Source organism: Acanthochromis polyacanthus, chromosome 22, assembly GCF_021347895.1.
Source record: "Acanthochromis polyacanthus isolate Apoly-LR-REF ecotype Palm Island chromosome 22, KAUST_Apoly_ChrSc, whole genome shotgun sequence".
Classification (NCBI taxonomy): domain Eukaryota; kingdom Metazoa; phylum Chordata; class Actinopteri; family Pomacentridae; genus Acanthochromis; species Acanthochromis polyacanthus.
Window position 1 is genome coordinate 263,987 of NC_067134.1, and position 17,286 is coordinate 281,272.

General features: G+C 39.5%; 2 protein-coding genes across 31 annotated transcripts in view; both read left to right on the forward strand.

Moving 5' to 3' along the window:
• Positions 1 to 12,626, forward strand: part of LOC127531968 (ribonuclease inhibitor-like) — a 29,432-nt gene extending 16,806 nt beyond the window's left edge. For 4 of the 14 annotated variants that reach the window (XM_051942685.1, XM_051942689.1, XM_051942691.1 and 1 more), the window contains 6 exons: positions 1,433 to 1,606; positions 6,215 to 6,388; positions 7,944 to 8,117; positions 9,591 to 9,764; positions 10,371 to 10,555; positions 11,640 to 12,626. In XM_051942685.1, coding sequence (XP_051798645.1) covers positions 1,433 to 1,606; positions 6,215 to 6,388; positions 7,944 to 8,117; positions 9,591 to 9,764; positions 10,371 to 10,555; positions 11,640 to 11,809 — 1,051 coding nt within the window. In that variant the 3' untranslated portion in view covers positions 11,810 to 12,626. The remainder of the gene's footprint in view (positions 1 to 1,432; positions 1,607 to 6,214; positions 6,389 to 7,943; positions 8,118 to 9,590; positions 9,765 to 10,370; positions 10,556 to 11,639) is intronic. The other 10 variants (XM_051942687.1, XM_051942694.1, XM_051942686.1 and 7 more) reach the window with 9 other exon arrangements.
• Positions 1 to 17,286, forward strand: part of LOC127531987 (gastrula zinc finger protein XlCGF8.2DB-like) — a 387,969-nt gene that overhangs the window by 178,189 nt on the left and 192,494 nt on the right. The gene's annotated exons all lie outside the window — the stretch shown is intronic.

Here is a 17,286-nt window from a genome sequence, read left to right on the forward strand (position 1 = left end):
ATTCAGGGCAAGTGACGTTAAACAAGAACAAGTCATATGTAAAGAGTGTAGCAGAGTTGTGTCTGCCCCGCACAGTAACACAACTAATCTATTTAACCATCTGAAAAAACATCACAAACGCAAATACGAGGAATGCATGAAGGCTAAAGCTAACGTTGATTCACAAAATCCCCGTCCGTGTCCAGCGGCAACCCAGACAACCATTACAGCGACCCTGCATCGGGCAACACCGTATCAGCTACCTCCCAAACACACACAGAGATAACGGACGCAATATGGTTTTATTTGGCCAAAGACATGTGTCCAATAAATACAGCGAGCAATGAGGGCTTCAGAAAAATAGTCAAAACACAGAACAATAAATATGTGATCCCCTCACGCAATTATTTCTCCAAAGTGTAATTGTTTCCATTGAGTTGCACTTTGTGATTGCACTCTGAAGAGCACTTTTTTTCAGTTATCTCTTGGTAAATTTTAAATTCTTGAGCAAATTTTATTTTACTATTATTTATCATTTATTCTTATTTAAAGTTTCATTTTGCACTGAAAACGCTTCATATATTGTTCTCTTAAAAGTAGAGCAATAAAAATACAGATATTTTCTGTAACATGATGAACAACAGTGATTAATAATCGTGATTACAATATTGATCAAAATAATCATGATTATCATTTTGGCCATAATCGTGCAGCCCTACTCAGAGTTGTGTTTTTAATGCTCCAAACCCTGATAACATGTTTGTGAGACTTTATGGTGGAAATGATTCAACTTTACTGGTTTGTTCTTTGTGTTTTTGCTGAACAAGTTTTTCAGATGTTCATAAAAGAACGTTGAGGACAAAAGTTGACTCAGTGGTCTGTCATCACATCAGAATGTTTCCTGATGTTCATATTAATGATGTTCAGGTGTGATGTTGTCCAGTGATCAGTTTGGTTTGTGTAGCGTTTGACAGCAGACTGTAAATGTTGAGTGATGGAGGTGAAGCTGACAGCAGCAGGTCCACAGCAGAGACATCATCATCTTTCTACTTCAAATGTTCACTGAGCTCAACTCAGTCACAATATCCTGAATCCAGTAAAAACAGGACAGAAAATGTTCTCCTGATCCAGATGTTCTCCTGAGAACTTTGTGGAGTCAGATGTGGGATCAGATCACACTGACAGACTGTGGACAGTATGGAAGCCTGAATGGAACTCCATCTTCTGTCCTCCATCTGCAGATTCAACATTTACATTCTATAGATTTATATCAAATGATTCCAGATTCAAAGTGTGCAGGTGTGAGAGAGGCTGATGAGAATTCAGTTTCATGTCAAACACAGAGAAGATCAGCTGAACCACTGATGTGTCCAAATGTTCTGCTTCAAATGCATGAAGGAAATCTAAAGTGTTTTTCATAATAACATGTTTTGTCATTTATGTCTCATAACAGACTTTCTGACTGTGAACTCTCAGAGAGTCACTATGAAGTCGTGGCCTCAGCTCTGAAGTCCAACCCCTCCCATCTGATAGAACTGGACCTGAGTGGAAACAACCTGCAGGATTCAGGAGTGAAGCATCTTTGTGATGGACTGCAGAGTCCAAACTGTAAACTGGAGACTCTCAGGTCAGTTCACTGTCTGTTGATGCTTTTTCTATATATTCAACTATATGGAACTTTGGTGGACTTTGACTTGATTAGTGTCAGTCAGAAGCTGAAGCTGATGTTAGTGTGAGCTGATCTCATGAAGTGAATCCTTCGTTTTTGGGTCACTGTCAGTGTGGAGACCGGTGGCGTGGAGAGTAGAGTTCTGTAGCGTTATGTTGATTTTACTTGGTTTTTAATGCAATAACTTTGATTAATTAGTTACAGAAAAAAAACACCTTAAAAAAATAATGCATTTAATTTAATCCCACCTTTCTGAGTTCCATAATTTCTGTCACACCAGAAACACTGAACCTAATGAACCTAAAGTCTGTTTTCCAGTCGTGAACAAGATGCACAGGAAGCAGAGTGAATCAGCCACAAGAAAGTTTGGTGAACAGTGATGGAAGACCAGACCTCATTGAGCTTGTTGGCTGGAAAATGTTCTTTTAAAAATCTTACCGATGGCAGCTTGGATAAAAGCGTAGTTTTAGTTTTCTGATCACTGCAGCACTTAAAGTCGACAGATCACTTCAATGTAAAACATGTTGCTGTTAGCACCAGAGCTAACGTTAGCTATGACAGTCCTGGTACCGGCAACCAGTGTAGCCATCCCATAATAGACCACTTTTCAAGACATTGAAAGAGCTTGAGTGAACAAAAAATCTTCTAATGTTAAATGTAATTGCTCTAATGTCACTTTGAGTTTGCAGTAATCTGTGAATGTAGCAGACAGATGAAAAATGTAGATAAATGTAAATGAAACAAACATTTTTGTTTTTAAGTTCACGTATTTGTCTATTCATCTATTCAATTGTCAACCAAAATTTATTTGAAATTTAGTAAAATTTAATTTTAACTTTACTTATTGTGTCAGATAGTTATTTGACAAAAATGCCATAAATGGAGATTAAACAATCACAAAGCCTCTAATTAATTAACTGTCTTATTGTCGTCCCACCACTAATTTGACTCCATTATTGTTTAAGTTGAGGTTTAAAAGAAATATTTTAACTGTTGCTGTGTAAAGGAAATACTGCTGTTAAAAAGTACCTTATTTGTTTAAAGTGTTTGCAAACCAAATCTTATTGCATTTTGTTCATAAAGCAGGACTATTTTTGTTTGTCAAGTGACGTGAACCAGAGTTCTGTTTTGACTTTCGCTGCTCATTACAGCAGGGCCGTGCAGAGGCCTTTGGAGGGGCAGGTGCTCCAAGTTTAAAGGGGGCACATGGAGCATGAATGTGAAACACCGTACAGAAACATACCTGATAATTCCAGCTGAATTGTAGGAACCCATATTCATGTAGAATATAACATGGAAGCAGTGGAACAATGGTTAAGTCTCTGGACTGCTGATTGGAAGGTCAGTGGTTCAAACCCTCATATGGCCACCATCAAGTCCTTCAAATTGTTATTTTAAAGTTGAATTTAGATCCCCATTAGACACTGGACTGTTTAACTGTGGCTACTCTTCTTGGAGTCCTTGCTTTTAAATTTCATACCTTTTCCAGACATTTACTGTATAGACATGGATTTGCTCCATGATGCTGATTTATAATCTGCCCTTTATTATTCATAGTGCCAATAATAAAGTTAAAAAAAGAAACATAAATCATGTATTTAAATGTGTTTGTGCTTTTATTCAATTTGACTATCCACTTTGCACAAGACAGCAAAGCTATAAAAGTTCTATATTTTATATTTATGCATATTATATTTAATTTGTCTATTTATACAAATGTTATAAACAAGTACTGATATCTTTAAATGAGAGGTTGAGAAAATCACACATTTTTCTATTTATTATTATTATTTGTCAAGTGGGGCCTAGTTATTTGAGATCCCAGGAGCAACCACCACCTAAATAAAAGCTTTAAGCAAACCAATGAAAAGTTAAAATGAGAAACTATATAAGTTAACCACATGATTATGCTTATGTTTGATGCAAGAATGATTTTAATAGGCTGATATACATTCTGGAAATGATGATTGCTATAGAAGAGAATGATTTAAAATAAGTTATTTGATCATGCTAAGAAAAATGATTTAAAGAAGTGATTCAGTGTAACTAAGTGAGTTTTGAATGGAAGTAATCTGTGCTGTTCTGAGCTGTGTGCAGACAGGATGGGAAAAGCAGAAGTCTCCTCAGAAATGAGGAACTTGGAGTTTCCACAGGATGACAGGATGGGCTCAGGCCTACATTGTCATGACAACTGAAGTGTGTGTAACAAGTGGATGTGTTAACAGAAAAGATGGAAAGAATGATGTATGCGTGATAGGAAGAAGGTTGTGTCTTAAACCTATGAATTAATTACCTGGGCGTACCTATTAGTTAGAATTGTGTGTGAAAATGTGTATGTGCTAAGCTGAAGTCGAGCTAGGGTATAAAACCCAGAGACACAGACACTGAGTTGGGAGTTCTCCCCCGGAGGGGAGAGATGCTGCTCGCCGGAGCTGCCGGAGAGCATCGCCAAAGTTCTGAAGAGTCGACACCGGACCCTTTTGCCCAAGAGACGTGAAGACAACGCAGGACTTAGGCTCCAGAGTTCGCTGAGAACATTGTTGGAAGCAAAGTTGTTCTAACTTTGTTCAACAAGCGAAGACCACACTCTGCCAGACGGAGAGTCCTGAGAGGTCTGCAGTTTTCCAAAGAGATGAAGAGAAGACAGCACCTACGACATCCAGAGAGGCACAGGAGGAAGCAGCAGAGGGCTGCTCCACTCCAGGGGCTGGAGGACCCAGTGACCCACCGCAGCCTGATGAGACGGGGGCTTTCCACCACCACCATCCGACTGAGAAGACAGCTGAGACGCCCGCACTTGTGTTCCAGCTGCTACTAAAGATAACTGCCAGACCAACGATTGGCTATCGGGACCTCTCCACTCCCCCTGCCTATGAAGAACACCCTCCACCCACAAAGAAGACTTCGTACCGAGTCTGCTGGTCCACAGAGGAGTTCAACTAGACGCAGGTCAAGACCGGGTGTGGCAGCTAAGGCCACGCTGTTCGCTCTCTCTCCTAAATTTAATAATTAGAGAAGATTGTCAGGTACGCTCAATTTATTTACTTTAGTCTCATGTTTAATCAGAAATAATTAATTGTTTAATCATGAATTGATGCTGTGCTCTTGCTAAATTTGCTCAATAAAACGCTATATTGCATTTAAAGAGAAGTCTAATGAAATGATTATGATTCACCTATTCTGCAAAGTGGTAAAAAGTTAAGTTGATTGTGTGCATTAAATCTAATGGTTCTTAAAGGTTACTTTAATCCAACTAGTTATTTAAACATTACCCCTGAGGTTAGTTTTCCAAACCTCTAAAACGAACCTAGGAATATCAACAAGTGCCACAGTTTTAAGAGGAAAGCTGTCGTTAACAAACGTGGTCAATAAATCAATTCTACTACTTAGGAGGGCTGCTTAGTAAGAGAGTATTTATTGGAGTAAGAGGGGTAAGACGTTTGGAAGAAGACAGTTAGGACCGAGGCGAGTATTCCTCGACACCAGCTTAATTATTCTGCTGAAACCTGTTAGGTGGAATACTAATAGGCAGATAGAATCTAACCCTTTAAACGGAGAGCTGGTCCTGATTTAACCTGAGGCAAGGGTTAAAGAAGGCTATACTGAACGACATATTGTATTTATACTGCAATAGTCCAAAATGATGTGAAAATTCATGTCCATAGTTTTAGTGAAATAAATAACCTCTGCCTCATTACCTCTAGAAACAGGAAACACACTGCAGCTCACTGACAGTAAAATAATACATCTCTCTGATGCACTTTGCCCATGACAACAGAAACATAGAGAAAGAAAAAGAAGCCTGGCATACTTTATCCTCTCAGCACTGTGTGGTTAACTAGCAGCTAGAACTGATGAGAGGTGTGTTAGAGTCAGACACACACACAGGATGCTCACTTCACTTCATCAGTCATCTTGCTAAAATACACCGTACTCAAAGGAATAACGCTGCAGAACCTCCTCACTGGACCATCAGGACCATCAGTTGTTGAAGTCCTCCCTCGGGTCTCTGGTTTCTAGACGAGCAGCGCTGAGCTCAGGACACGTCAGAGAGAGACGTAGATCATGTGACTGTGGAGGGGAGATCTGAGTTATTAGTATTTTTGTTTTATTTATTATTTTGAGCCTCAAATACGTTTACACACACACACACACACACACACACACACACACACACACACACACACACACACACACACACACAAATAAAAAACTAAATTAAATAAACTTAAATAGAATTAAAAAAAATAAAAAAGGGCACTTTGAGCATCAAGGCAAAATGTGCAGGTGCTTCAGCCCCCCCACCCCCCACCTCTGCACATGCCTGCATTACAGCTTGATGTGTGGACATGAATAGGTGGATGAATGTTGTGCTGACATGTGGATGATGTGTGTAGAAGGCTGACATGATGATGATCCACAATAACAGAAGGACAAAGTCACTCTGCTGCTTTTAGAGAAAAGCTGATTGATGAGGACAAAGTAATGTTGATCTGCACATTCAGAACCTGAACACATCTGATGGATCATCAATGATTTTATACACATCTTTTATTCTTTATTCAGATTGATTGGCTGCAGGTTGTCAGAGATCAGCTGTGATTCTCTGGTCTCAGCTCTGAAGTCCAACCCCTCCCATCTGGAACATCTGGACCTGAGTGGAAACAACCTGCAGGATTCAGGAGTGAAACATCTGAGTGGTTTTCTGGAGAGTCCAGACTGCATCCTGAAGACTCTGGGGTCAGTTCACTGTCAGTCTGTTACTGTTGTAGATCTGATGTGTTTAATGACAACTGAAGCTCATTTATGTTCAACAGAACTTCCATCCATGAAGCTGTAAATCTGCTCTGGTTCATATTTTCTGTTTTGAATTCAGCTTGTTGTGACAAAAATCAAGTGTGTGTTTTAGAAACTCAGAATTTCCCCTCGTGGGATTAATTAGGGATATAAAAAAATAGAAACCTCTAAAAATGTTCAGTGTTAGTTGTTGAAGTAAATGAATGTTTGTAATTTCCACTAAAGAGTCACATCTGGATCCAGAAGATCCTCTGAACTCAGATCAGTTTATACAAAGTTTACTGACTGAAGTATAAATATTTCTTTGGTTTGTGTTGAGTTGAGTTTTATTTGACTGATCCTGATCCTGTTGATGATGCAGCATGTTATTGATGTTGTAGCAATATTGCCTTATTAAACGTTAATTTAATAAGTCTGCACTCGTTGATAGTTTATTAATCGGGGCACCACCCAGTCTATTTACTGGGAAATTATTAATCTTAATAAAAATATTATCAATGGATTGAAAATTTTGATTAGCTAGTCAGTCTAATATCTGAATGTCGAGAATCCTCGAAAAACATTGACCCCAGTCAACACATATAAACGCAAAAGAGACTGTAATTTTGGTCTAAATGAAAGATATTTATTGACTAAAACTAATAACAAAACAGTGATTAATACAGTAATAAGTATAATGTGTGTGTGTGTGTGTGTGTGTGTGTGTGTGTGTGTGTGTGTGTGTGTGTGTGTGTGTGTGTTAATTATTCAGATTTGCATTTCTAACCAGGATTATGGACTGAGTAATCAGACCGCTGAAGGTATGACGAGATGATTAATAATTTGGAAAAATGAACGACTGATAGGTGACTAAACGGAGTTATTAAAAGGAAGATTTCAGGAGCTATTTGAGGAAGATTTCAAGCTATTTTGAGACGTCAACCCAATAATTCAGATCACACCAATGCGTTTGCTGGCTTACTTTGTTGGAGAACGGGTCGCTCAGGGTTCGTTCCGGCTGGGACCACGTTGCGTCTTGAACGGAGCTTCAATCCTCGGCGGATCGCCGAGTCATGAAGTCTGTCGCTATGGCAACGTCATCATAAGCATGAATTTAGGGTGTCCTGGTAGATAGTAGAGATGTCTCTGAAATGATGCAGGTCTCTCTCTGGTCATAAAAAAGCACTTTGGGCTGTTTACTTAGGTCTTTGGGAGAGAGAGTTTCGTTGTTATCTAAGTAGGAAATCTGCTGTGGAATGTTGAATCACTTAAAAACTGGATGTCTTACTACAATGTGTGGACATGAATAGGTGGATGAATGTTGTGCTGACATGTGGATGATGTGTGTAGAAGGCTGACATGATGATGATCCACAATAACAGAAGGACAAAGTCACTCTGCTGCTTTTAGAGAAAAGCTGATTGATGAGGACAAAGTAATGTTGATCTGCACATTCAGAACCTGAACACATCTGATGGATCATCAATGATTTTATACACATCTTTTATTCTTTATTCAGATTGAAGAGCTGCAGGTTGTCAGAGATCAGCTGTGATTCTCTGGTCTCAGCTCTGAAGTCCAACCCCTCCCATCTGGAACATCTGGACCTGAGCTGGAACAACCTGAAGGATTCAGGAGTGAAACATCTGAGTGGTTTTCTGGAGAGTCCAGACTGCATCCTGAAGACTCTGGGGTCAGACATCATGTTTTCTTTGTGTGCTGAGATGAATGTGATGTAAAGTTGTGGTGACTCTAAACTGCAGCCATCAGGCTGATGTTCTACTGATCCACACTGAGGATCTTCATGGTAACGTCTGTTTTCTTCTTCTCTGCTTTAGTCCTTGGACTGTGGCAGAGAAATGTTGAGCTGCACATTTCAAAGCTGAATAAAAGCAGAAAAATCCTCCAGTGAATAATTGACTGTGAAACTCTGACACACGTGATCTTCAGCTCATATCTGACCTCATGTTTCTCTTTCATTCAAAGTGACAGCAGCAACTAGCAGCTGTTTTTATTCCTGATGAAGCTTTCAGGTGTTTCACTGGTTTAGTTTATCAAATGTTGTAAACAGTTTGTCAGAGTTGAAGGTGACGTCTTCAAATGTCTGGTTTTGTTCCAGCAACAGTCCAGAAGCACAAATATTCAGTTTAATGTGACAGAAAACAGAGAGTGTTGACAGTGGACAAAGTGGAAGCAGTTTGATGTTTTTACTGGATAAATGAGTCAAACCATGATGTAAATGTTTGAAAGCTTTTGTTCATGGACTCATCAAACAGTGGACTGATAGTTTGAGCTGTAATTGAAGCAGTTTTTCATCCTGAGAGACAGAAACTAATATTCAGCATCTGCTGGTTCAACACTTGGATGAAGCCATGTGATGTTTGAGAAAGTGAAATGTTGAAATCCAAGATGCAGCCGTTTGATTTATCTGCTGATGAAACATGAAGCTGATCCATCAGTTGTTGAATGAGCAGAAAATCCAGCAGCGAAAGTTGTGACAGTTGATGAAGAGTTGAAGTCATTTATCAGGAGCAATGGGAACATTTCCTGCTTCACTTTCTGCTGATTTTCTTCTTTTCTCTGGTTTGAGTCATTAAAAGTGAAGATGTTTGTGTTTGAGAAAAGAGTTTGAAGACGTCACCTGGTCCTCTGAAAACTGTGATGGACACTTTCCACTATCAGTGACAGATGGATGAAGAATGAAATGATGTGAATGTAGAGTCCTGATGGAAACGTCTCCATGGTTCCACAACATGAAGATATTTTAGAGTCTGGAGCCTCATTTTGTCCACGTTTCCTTCTTGTGTGTTTGTGTGGCTGTGAGCAGAAAGTGAAATAAATGTCAGAGTGTTTTTCCTTGTGTTTGTTGCTCAGCATGAGTTTGTGTGGATGGAGCCACTGGTGGAGCTGCAGAGTTTCAGAGCTGAAGTCACTCCGTCTTTATTGAAGCAGCAGCATGTTGTCATTAATATTAATGAGAGCTCTTCTTCACTGCTTCTGTTGGACTGTTTGAAGCTGCATCCTGTTGGCTTCAGCTGTTTGGAGTTTCCATTTTGTAAACTTGGACATTCTGAAGCTTCTTCAGCTCTGAACTCATGATGAAACTCTGAATGATTTCAAGCAGGAACTTTGTCTCCTCAACTCACATCTTTTATTCTTTATTCAGATTGTGGCGCTGCAGTTTGTCAGAGATCAGCTGTGATTCTCTGGTCTCAGCTCTGAAGTCCAACCCCTCCCATCTGGAACATCTGGACCTGAGCTACAACAACCTGCAGGATTCAGGAGTGAAACATCTGAGTGGTTTTCTGGAGAGTCCAGACTGCATCCTGAAGACTCTGAGGTCAGTTCACTGTCTGTCTGTTACTGTTGTAGATCTGATGTGTTTAATGACAACTGAAGCTCATTTATGTTCAACAGAACTTCCATCCATGAAGCTGTAAATCTGCTCTGGTTCATATTTTCTATGATAAATCAGTTTCTTGTGACAAAAGTTCCGTCCTTTCTGCAGAAAAAATTAGAAAATATTCAGTGTTAGTTGTTAAAATAAATGAATGTTTGTAATTTGCACTAAAGAGTCACATCTGGATCCAGAAGATCCTCTGAACTCAGATCAGTTTATACAAAGTTTACTGACTGAAGTAGAAATATTTCTTTGGTTTGTGTTGAGTTGAGTTTTCTTTGACTGATCCTGATCCTGTTGATGATGCAGCATGTTATTGATGTGTGGACATGAATAGGTGGATGAATGTTGTGCTGACATGTGGATGATGTGTGTAGAAGGCTGACATGATGATGATCCACAATAACAGAAGGACAAAGTCACTCTGCTGCTTTTAGAGAAAAGCTGATTGATGAGGACAAAGTAATGTTGATCTGCACATTCAGAACCTGAACACATCTGATGGATCATCAATGATTTTATACACATCTTTTATTCTTTATTCAGATTGATTCGCTGCAGTTTGTCAGAGATCAGCTGTGATTCTCTGGTCTCAGCTCTGAAGTCCAACCCCTCACATCTGGAACATCTGTACCTGAGAGGAAACAAGCTGAAGGATTCATCAGTGAAACATCTGTTAGATCTTGTGGAGAGTCCAGACTGCATCCTGAAGACTCTGATGTCAGTAGAAGGTTCCATCAGTCTCTGCTGCTTCCAGCAGTTTTCTACTAAACACAGTCAGTATCAAAGCAAAGATCCAGTGTCTCCTGTAAACCTGCAGCTTCTCAGTGAAGCTGAGAGCAGAATGGAGACAGAAACACAGAGACAGCAGTCAGCCAATCAGAGGAGCCACAAGCTTGTTGTCATGGTGTGTTTAGCCACATGTCCACTAGATGTGATTTTCTTGCATGTAAACAAACTGCATCTGAAAATCACACTCATGGTGGACGTCACTAGAGAGCCACAAAATTGTCACATGACAATGTTTGAGCTTCAGTGAACAGCTGCTGTACAGCTTATTTCTCACCTCAGATGCTTTCAGAAATATTTTTTGCTGAAGATTTTTATAATAAAAGACAAAGTTTGTGGCCAAGCCGCTGTGTTTAACCGATTCATCTGCCGGACCATCAAGCTGAAAGCTCGGTCACATGACCACGTAGTGATCAGCTGTTGCTCGAGTGCTGTCATGTGACAATGTTGTGCTCTGCTACTGACCGCCCACCATGAGAGTGATTTTTAGATGTGTCGTGTTTACATGCAGGAAAATCACATCGAGTGGACACTCACCTTTAGGTTTCATGGTCCAGGGGCTGACCAATAGCAACAGATCTATCAACCAATCATGACATGTTTTTTTGTCTGTCATGATTTGTCTCGTTTCATCCAGTGGGTGTCCTGAGTAACACTAGACAGACAGGCCAGATGCTAATTAGTTTTTCACACCTCTGTAATGCCCTAGGTGTGAAGTCTCATGCCCCTCTTGCCCCACACACCCACCCCCCAACCCCACATCAGGATCTGTTTACAGCAGTTTACATCACAGACAAACCTGGAGTTCACAGCCTGTGAACTGCTGATAACTGCCATGAACTTGGTAGGTTTTCTGTAATTCACAGGACTGATAGTCTGGCTTTTCATGCAGTGTGTGAGCTTGGAGCTCAGTGTGTTCACTCCAACACGTTAACATGAAGCTGCTGCTCTGAACACGACTGAAGTCCTGATGAGCTGCTGATCAAACTCATTGATCTCCTCTGCTCTTTCTTCTTCTCTCTGCAGATGGAAGTGATGCTGATCAGGACGGTGTTTGTGCTGAGAGGATGAAGTGTGTCCTGATGATCCAGATGTTGAAGCAGCAGCAGCTGGTGTGTAGAGACTCTGACTGGACCATGTTACTGCACTGTAAAACATCAGGAATTCATTCAGTCAAATCAACTCATCTGTTCTAGTTTACTTTAGAGAAATACAGGAGTTTTACTAATTACTAATTATTTCAACTTAAAATGTCTCATTTTTCTTTTCAAACCACTTTAGAACTAAAAACATGAATTTGTAGAACTTGAGGCATTTTTTCTTCAAATATTGAGTTGAATGAATGAACAGCTCAGAGTTCACTCAACTCATTAAATTAAGTTCACAAGAAACAAAACAAACACAGATTTCCCCGTTAATGTTCACATGATACCATGACTGTAAAAAATGATCATTATTTTACAACCAGTTCTGTTTGTTTTGTTCAATTACAAACAATATCTAGTAAAATCCCAGAAAAGTATTAACTTCCATGTTCAACTGTAAATAATGTCCACATCAATAGGGTTAGGTATTTTAATAAATAGTCATTTGTTCTTTAACAACATTTTTACTTTATTTTAATCAGCAACAAGTCACATTATTTTACAGATATTTGTCCTCATTTTAAAGACTATTTATGTTTATTAAAGATTGAAAATGAGAAATATTTTGACACTTAATTTACATTTTTGCTGTGTTTTGTTAAATTACAGATAATCTGGAATAAAATGACAGAAAAAATGTTCATTTATTCAGAATGTTTGCTGTAAAAAACTGTAGAATAATGTGAACATTAAAATTCACTATTTTAATAAATGTTCATTTGTTCTTTTATACCATTTAACTCTCACACTCTTGTTTATTGACTTTAAATCAGCAAAAAATATCATTTTTCCAGAATCTGAAGGACAAACTATGTATATGTATACGATATATATTAATTCTATTAAAGGCAGAAATGATTCCAAAGCATTCCACTGTTTGATTTGACAGTTTTGCAGGATTTAGTTCAATTACAGATAATCTGTGTAAAATGATAAAAAAGTGTTAATTTCTACAATTTTAGAATCTTTCTTTTTCCAACTAGTAAATTGTTGTTGTACAACGTGTGACCAATAAAAATGACTGTTTTCCTGTTTTCACCTCAACAACAACTATTCCAATAAGTGACAGATGTTTTCTGTCATTTTCTCACTTTCTCCACTTCTTAAATGTTGTGTTTCTCTCTTCAAACATTTCCTCTGGCCTCCTTGCTGCCAGATGTTCACCGTTCCTTTCCACATATTTTTTCCAGTGTGGAGGTTGATGTCAGGTTGCAGAGTGTGCAGTAAGTTTCAGGATGTTTGTTTCAGTGCAGGATTAGATTTGACTTTTCTTTCTATTTCCAGCTGCAGTCAAACTTGTTGATCTTCTCTACCTGCAGCACATTGAGCTGATGAGAACAAAGTGTCCTGGAAACATGTCAGCTGAAGCCTTGGTGTCCAGAGAGAGTTTAATGAAGCACATGTGAAGGATTTTTACAGCATCACGTAGAAATCCAGTTTAGTCCTCAAAGGTCCAGAAGCAGCTTGTTGAGCTCAGAGTTCATATTTAATGTCAACATCCTTTGACCTTTCTGAGCTCCACTAAATGTTTCTGCTACTTTCTCTCTTCTTCACCTTCAGCTGGTTCCTGGTGTGTAGAAGCTTCCAGATCAATAATATTCTTTGTCTTCTGAGCTGCTGCTGCTTCCTTGAAATCCCAGTGATGATTTTCATCTGGACTGAAATCCAGGACTGAGACGCCCCTCCAGGACTTTCCAGGAAGGATTCCTGAAGCAGGCTTTGGTGGACGTTTGCTTTGGATGCTGGTCCTGCTGAAAGTCCAGTGAGCTTCAGTTTCCTCACATTGTTCTTCTAAGTGTCCTGGTGTTGGAGAGAATCCATGATGCTGCTCACACGCTCCAGTTTAGCAGCTTCAAAGCCACCAACAGGACTGTTGATGCTGTTCTTCTGGTCCTTCTGCCTCCAGACGTTCTGCCCAAACAGTCCACTTTAGTCTCATCAGCCCATCAGACTCCCACAACTCTGCTTTGTTCCACACATGAAGAGCTTGTTGTTGAGTGTTGTCAGACTTTATTTGCTGCCTTCATCAGGTCCTGCAGCTCTTTGTCACTTATCAGACTTTGTATCAGCTGCTGCTCTTAAACTTGTGCTTCCTCTTTGGAGGAATTTTTCTCTTTGTTCCACAAACAGGAAGGTTTTACAGCAGGTGTTACGGTTTGGGGCAAGAACAAACCCAAATGAGAGTCGCACAGAGCAGACGGCAGGCAGAGCGACAATTAAACAGGTTTTATTCACAAAAACTAACAAACTAAAATGCCAACTATGAGCAGAAACTCCCAACCGGAGAGGGAGGGGGGAAGGCAGGATTGAGGGGACGACAGCCAGAGTGGAGGCATGTGCCGGCGCTCTGCAACTGGGGAAGCACGGCTGCAGCAACCAGGAATGACGCCGGTGTGGTGCCAGAGTAGTTCCCCCCGATAGAAAGTGTATCTCTTGCTGCAGGAGCGCGCATGCATTTGGAAGGGTGGAGCTATAATCCCATGTTTAGATATCAGCGTAGATTATGAATAAAACAAAATGTGGATTGTTCAAAGATGTTTGCTAATGTAGCACGTGACATTTCTACCTAAATAAATGCTTTTGCTGTACATTGCGTGTTGCCCAATGAATAATATTCCCAGCGCTGCCTAACAATGTCTTTTCCTTCTCCTTTTGTAGGAAAGCGTCATGTTGCTGGGCGATCAGCCTGCTAACTAAACGTAGGCTCAATACTCTCTGGGTGCTAGATTCAAATGTGCTGTAATTCATTGGTTAGGATCAATCTGTCCAACTTCTGATCCAGTAAAACCAACACCACTGTGAGCATTTGAACATACTGCCACACTCAATTCCACCTTTTTCACTGGAATTATAGACTCTGATGAATTTACTGCAGCACTGCCAACAACAGTTGTTGCTGTAACTCACTTTCCTTTCCACAGGGTGTCTTATCTTCAGATATTTTTTTTAATTCCCCCTCTGTTGATCATCAGAACTTCATAGCATTTATTCAGAAATTCTCCACACAGACAAATGATGATACAGGAGGATCTAGCAGAACATTTTTTGAGGGGGAGACACATAATTACAGCCTGATTGACTGCGTCTGCCAGAAAATGTACCCCCCTCTATATTCCTCAGGTGATGTACCAACATCATGTGGTTTATTCTGCAGACATTTGTGGTCATGCACAACAAAACTTGTGACTTAGGACTAGTTTCATGAATCACAGCTAAAGTTATAGGGGATACACATTATTTCAGCCTGATTGACTGTGCCTGCCAGAAAATGTATCCCTCCTCTATAATGAAAGTTTCTCAGGTGTCTACATGTGTAGAACACGTGATTCTTCAATCAATTCTGCAAATGACACAAGGTCAGCCTTCAGCATTTTGGAGCAGGTCGAGGATCGGCATCATCAACCTTGATTTTGTCAATTAAAAAGAGTTAGCAATGAATCCTACAGATTACAAACTCATTGTCCAATATGAAGCTAAAAAAGAGTAACCCCTCAAAGTTCACCAAGACGGAAAACTTATTACTTCAAGGAAACTTTCATCTGTATGACACTGAAGGTAAGACCAATGACGTCATAACCATTTCACAAATGTGACAGAATAAACACGGAACAAATAAAATTGTCTAAAATCACATCTGAAGCAGTTTCTGTCTGTCATGATTAAATTATACAGGACTCTATGTCTCATCATATTTTACAAATAATATTGAAATCTTAAAGTTGTTGGTATGTTTTGCAAGATAAAACCTTTGTAATCTCTGCAGTCAGACTAACATGAAGGCTTTTTTTCAAGCATTATCTGAAAGCGTATCATATAATAACGCATACCATCCAGTATGGATCATGCATTTAAGAGCAGCAGTTTGTGAAATACTGCTCCTTTTCCTCTCATTATTTAGGAAGAGAGCTTTATTATTGGCGACACAAGGGTACTGCAAAAGCACTGAAAACCAAAGTGGTGTGTGGGGCTAATGAGGCCAATGAAACCTTTGTGGATTTTCATGCAAGTCCCACTGGGGCAGACTGTGTCCAGACAGAAATGAGAGATGCTATCTCCAAAAGGTTTTATTGAGCGGGGGATGTCAGTGGATATCAACAAGTGGGTAAGTCAGCCCTAATCTGAAACCACATGGAATTACTATGGAATAGGGTCATGGAAGAAAAAACAGTTTCTCCTAAGTTCTGTTTTTATTTTGCTCAAATTCTATAATAAAAAATCCTCATGGTATTAAGTGTACATGTGCTTTTTTTAAAAAGCGCTACTCAAGCATAATATGTCATCATCAGGTTTCCCAGTGTTCAGGTAAGCAGTGACTCTATTAAAAAGCACAGAATTCATTCCATCAAGGTGAGTTCAGTCCAAGAAGGCAAAAATGTTTTTAAATCCATAGAAACCTCAGGAAATATTTATCTCAGTGTACAAAAATGACAGAAAAGATGCTCTGAGTGCATTTTTTGTATCACAAGTAGTTAGTCCTCAGTGTTCTTCTAAATCAACATACAAGGCAGTATTCATTCATGCAGTTTGTTGAATAAAATGATAAGTTGCCCCAGCAGCTGTCCCAGCAGCCACAGTCCACCCAAATTCCATACGGCCATTACAGCCAGCAGAAACACCAACATATACCCAAGCTCTGACAGACAAATGGAACATTTTCTCTGTCACTAGCTTTTTTCCCCTCACTTAATTTTCTTCATCATTTTCTTATTATTCTGATAGATGTTAAGGATGCTTGGGCAGGAAAAGAAGTCCATGCCCTCCTCTCCAAAACTGGGGCATCCAAATGATATTACTGGGACATTAAACAGAGTTGGTCCTGACATTGAGCTGGAAAAGCAGCTCTAATATTATTGAACTTTATTTTTGCTCTATAGATAGATCGGTTTTACAGCTTTACAAGTCATCTTTGAAACAGTCAATGTATTTTAGAGTCAAAAAGTCTGATCTTATGTGCTTGAATTGTTCTTCCAGGTAATCAGTGCATATTTGGCTGTCATAGTGTTGTGAACACAATCAGCAGAATCCTGCAAAAGCAGCATTCATTGATTCATTAGCTGTGACTGCAATGTGGCAGAAAAGGACTCAAAGAATCAAGGTATGCATAGGTATGATGAATGTTATGGATTTTCACTCACATTTCAATAGATTTGAAATGTCAAAGCTAAAAGGAAAGCTAATGCTTTCAGTATTTCAATCCATGTTATAGTGGCCTAAATGTCTACCAACAACAATAAAATCAAAAGCCACTGAGGGCACCGGGGCAGCGAATCTTACTCGGAGAGTTAAAGTGCGTGCAGGTACTGAGTCCATTGTCCAGCCAGAAAAAGTGCATTTTTAGGCAGGTTTTATTTTCAGCGCTAAAACGATGGTACAAAAGATGTTAAAACTTGGCCTGCTGCTGTCTAACTCCCAGGTAAAAAACCGTGTGTCCTCCCGGTGCGTTCTGTCACTGAGTGAATGCCCATTGATTAAATAGCTACACCTGTGTGCCCAAATAACCCATGACCTTCAAAATAAGAGTATATAAC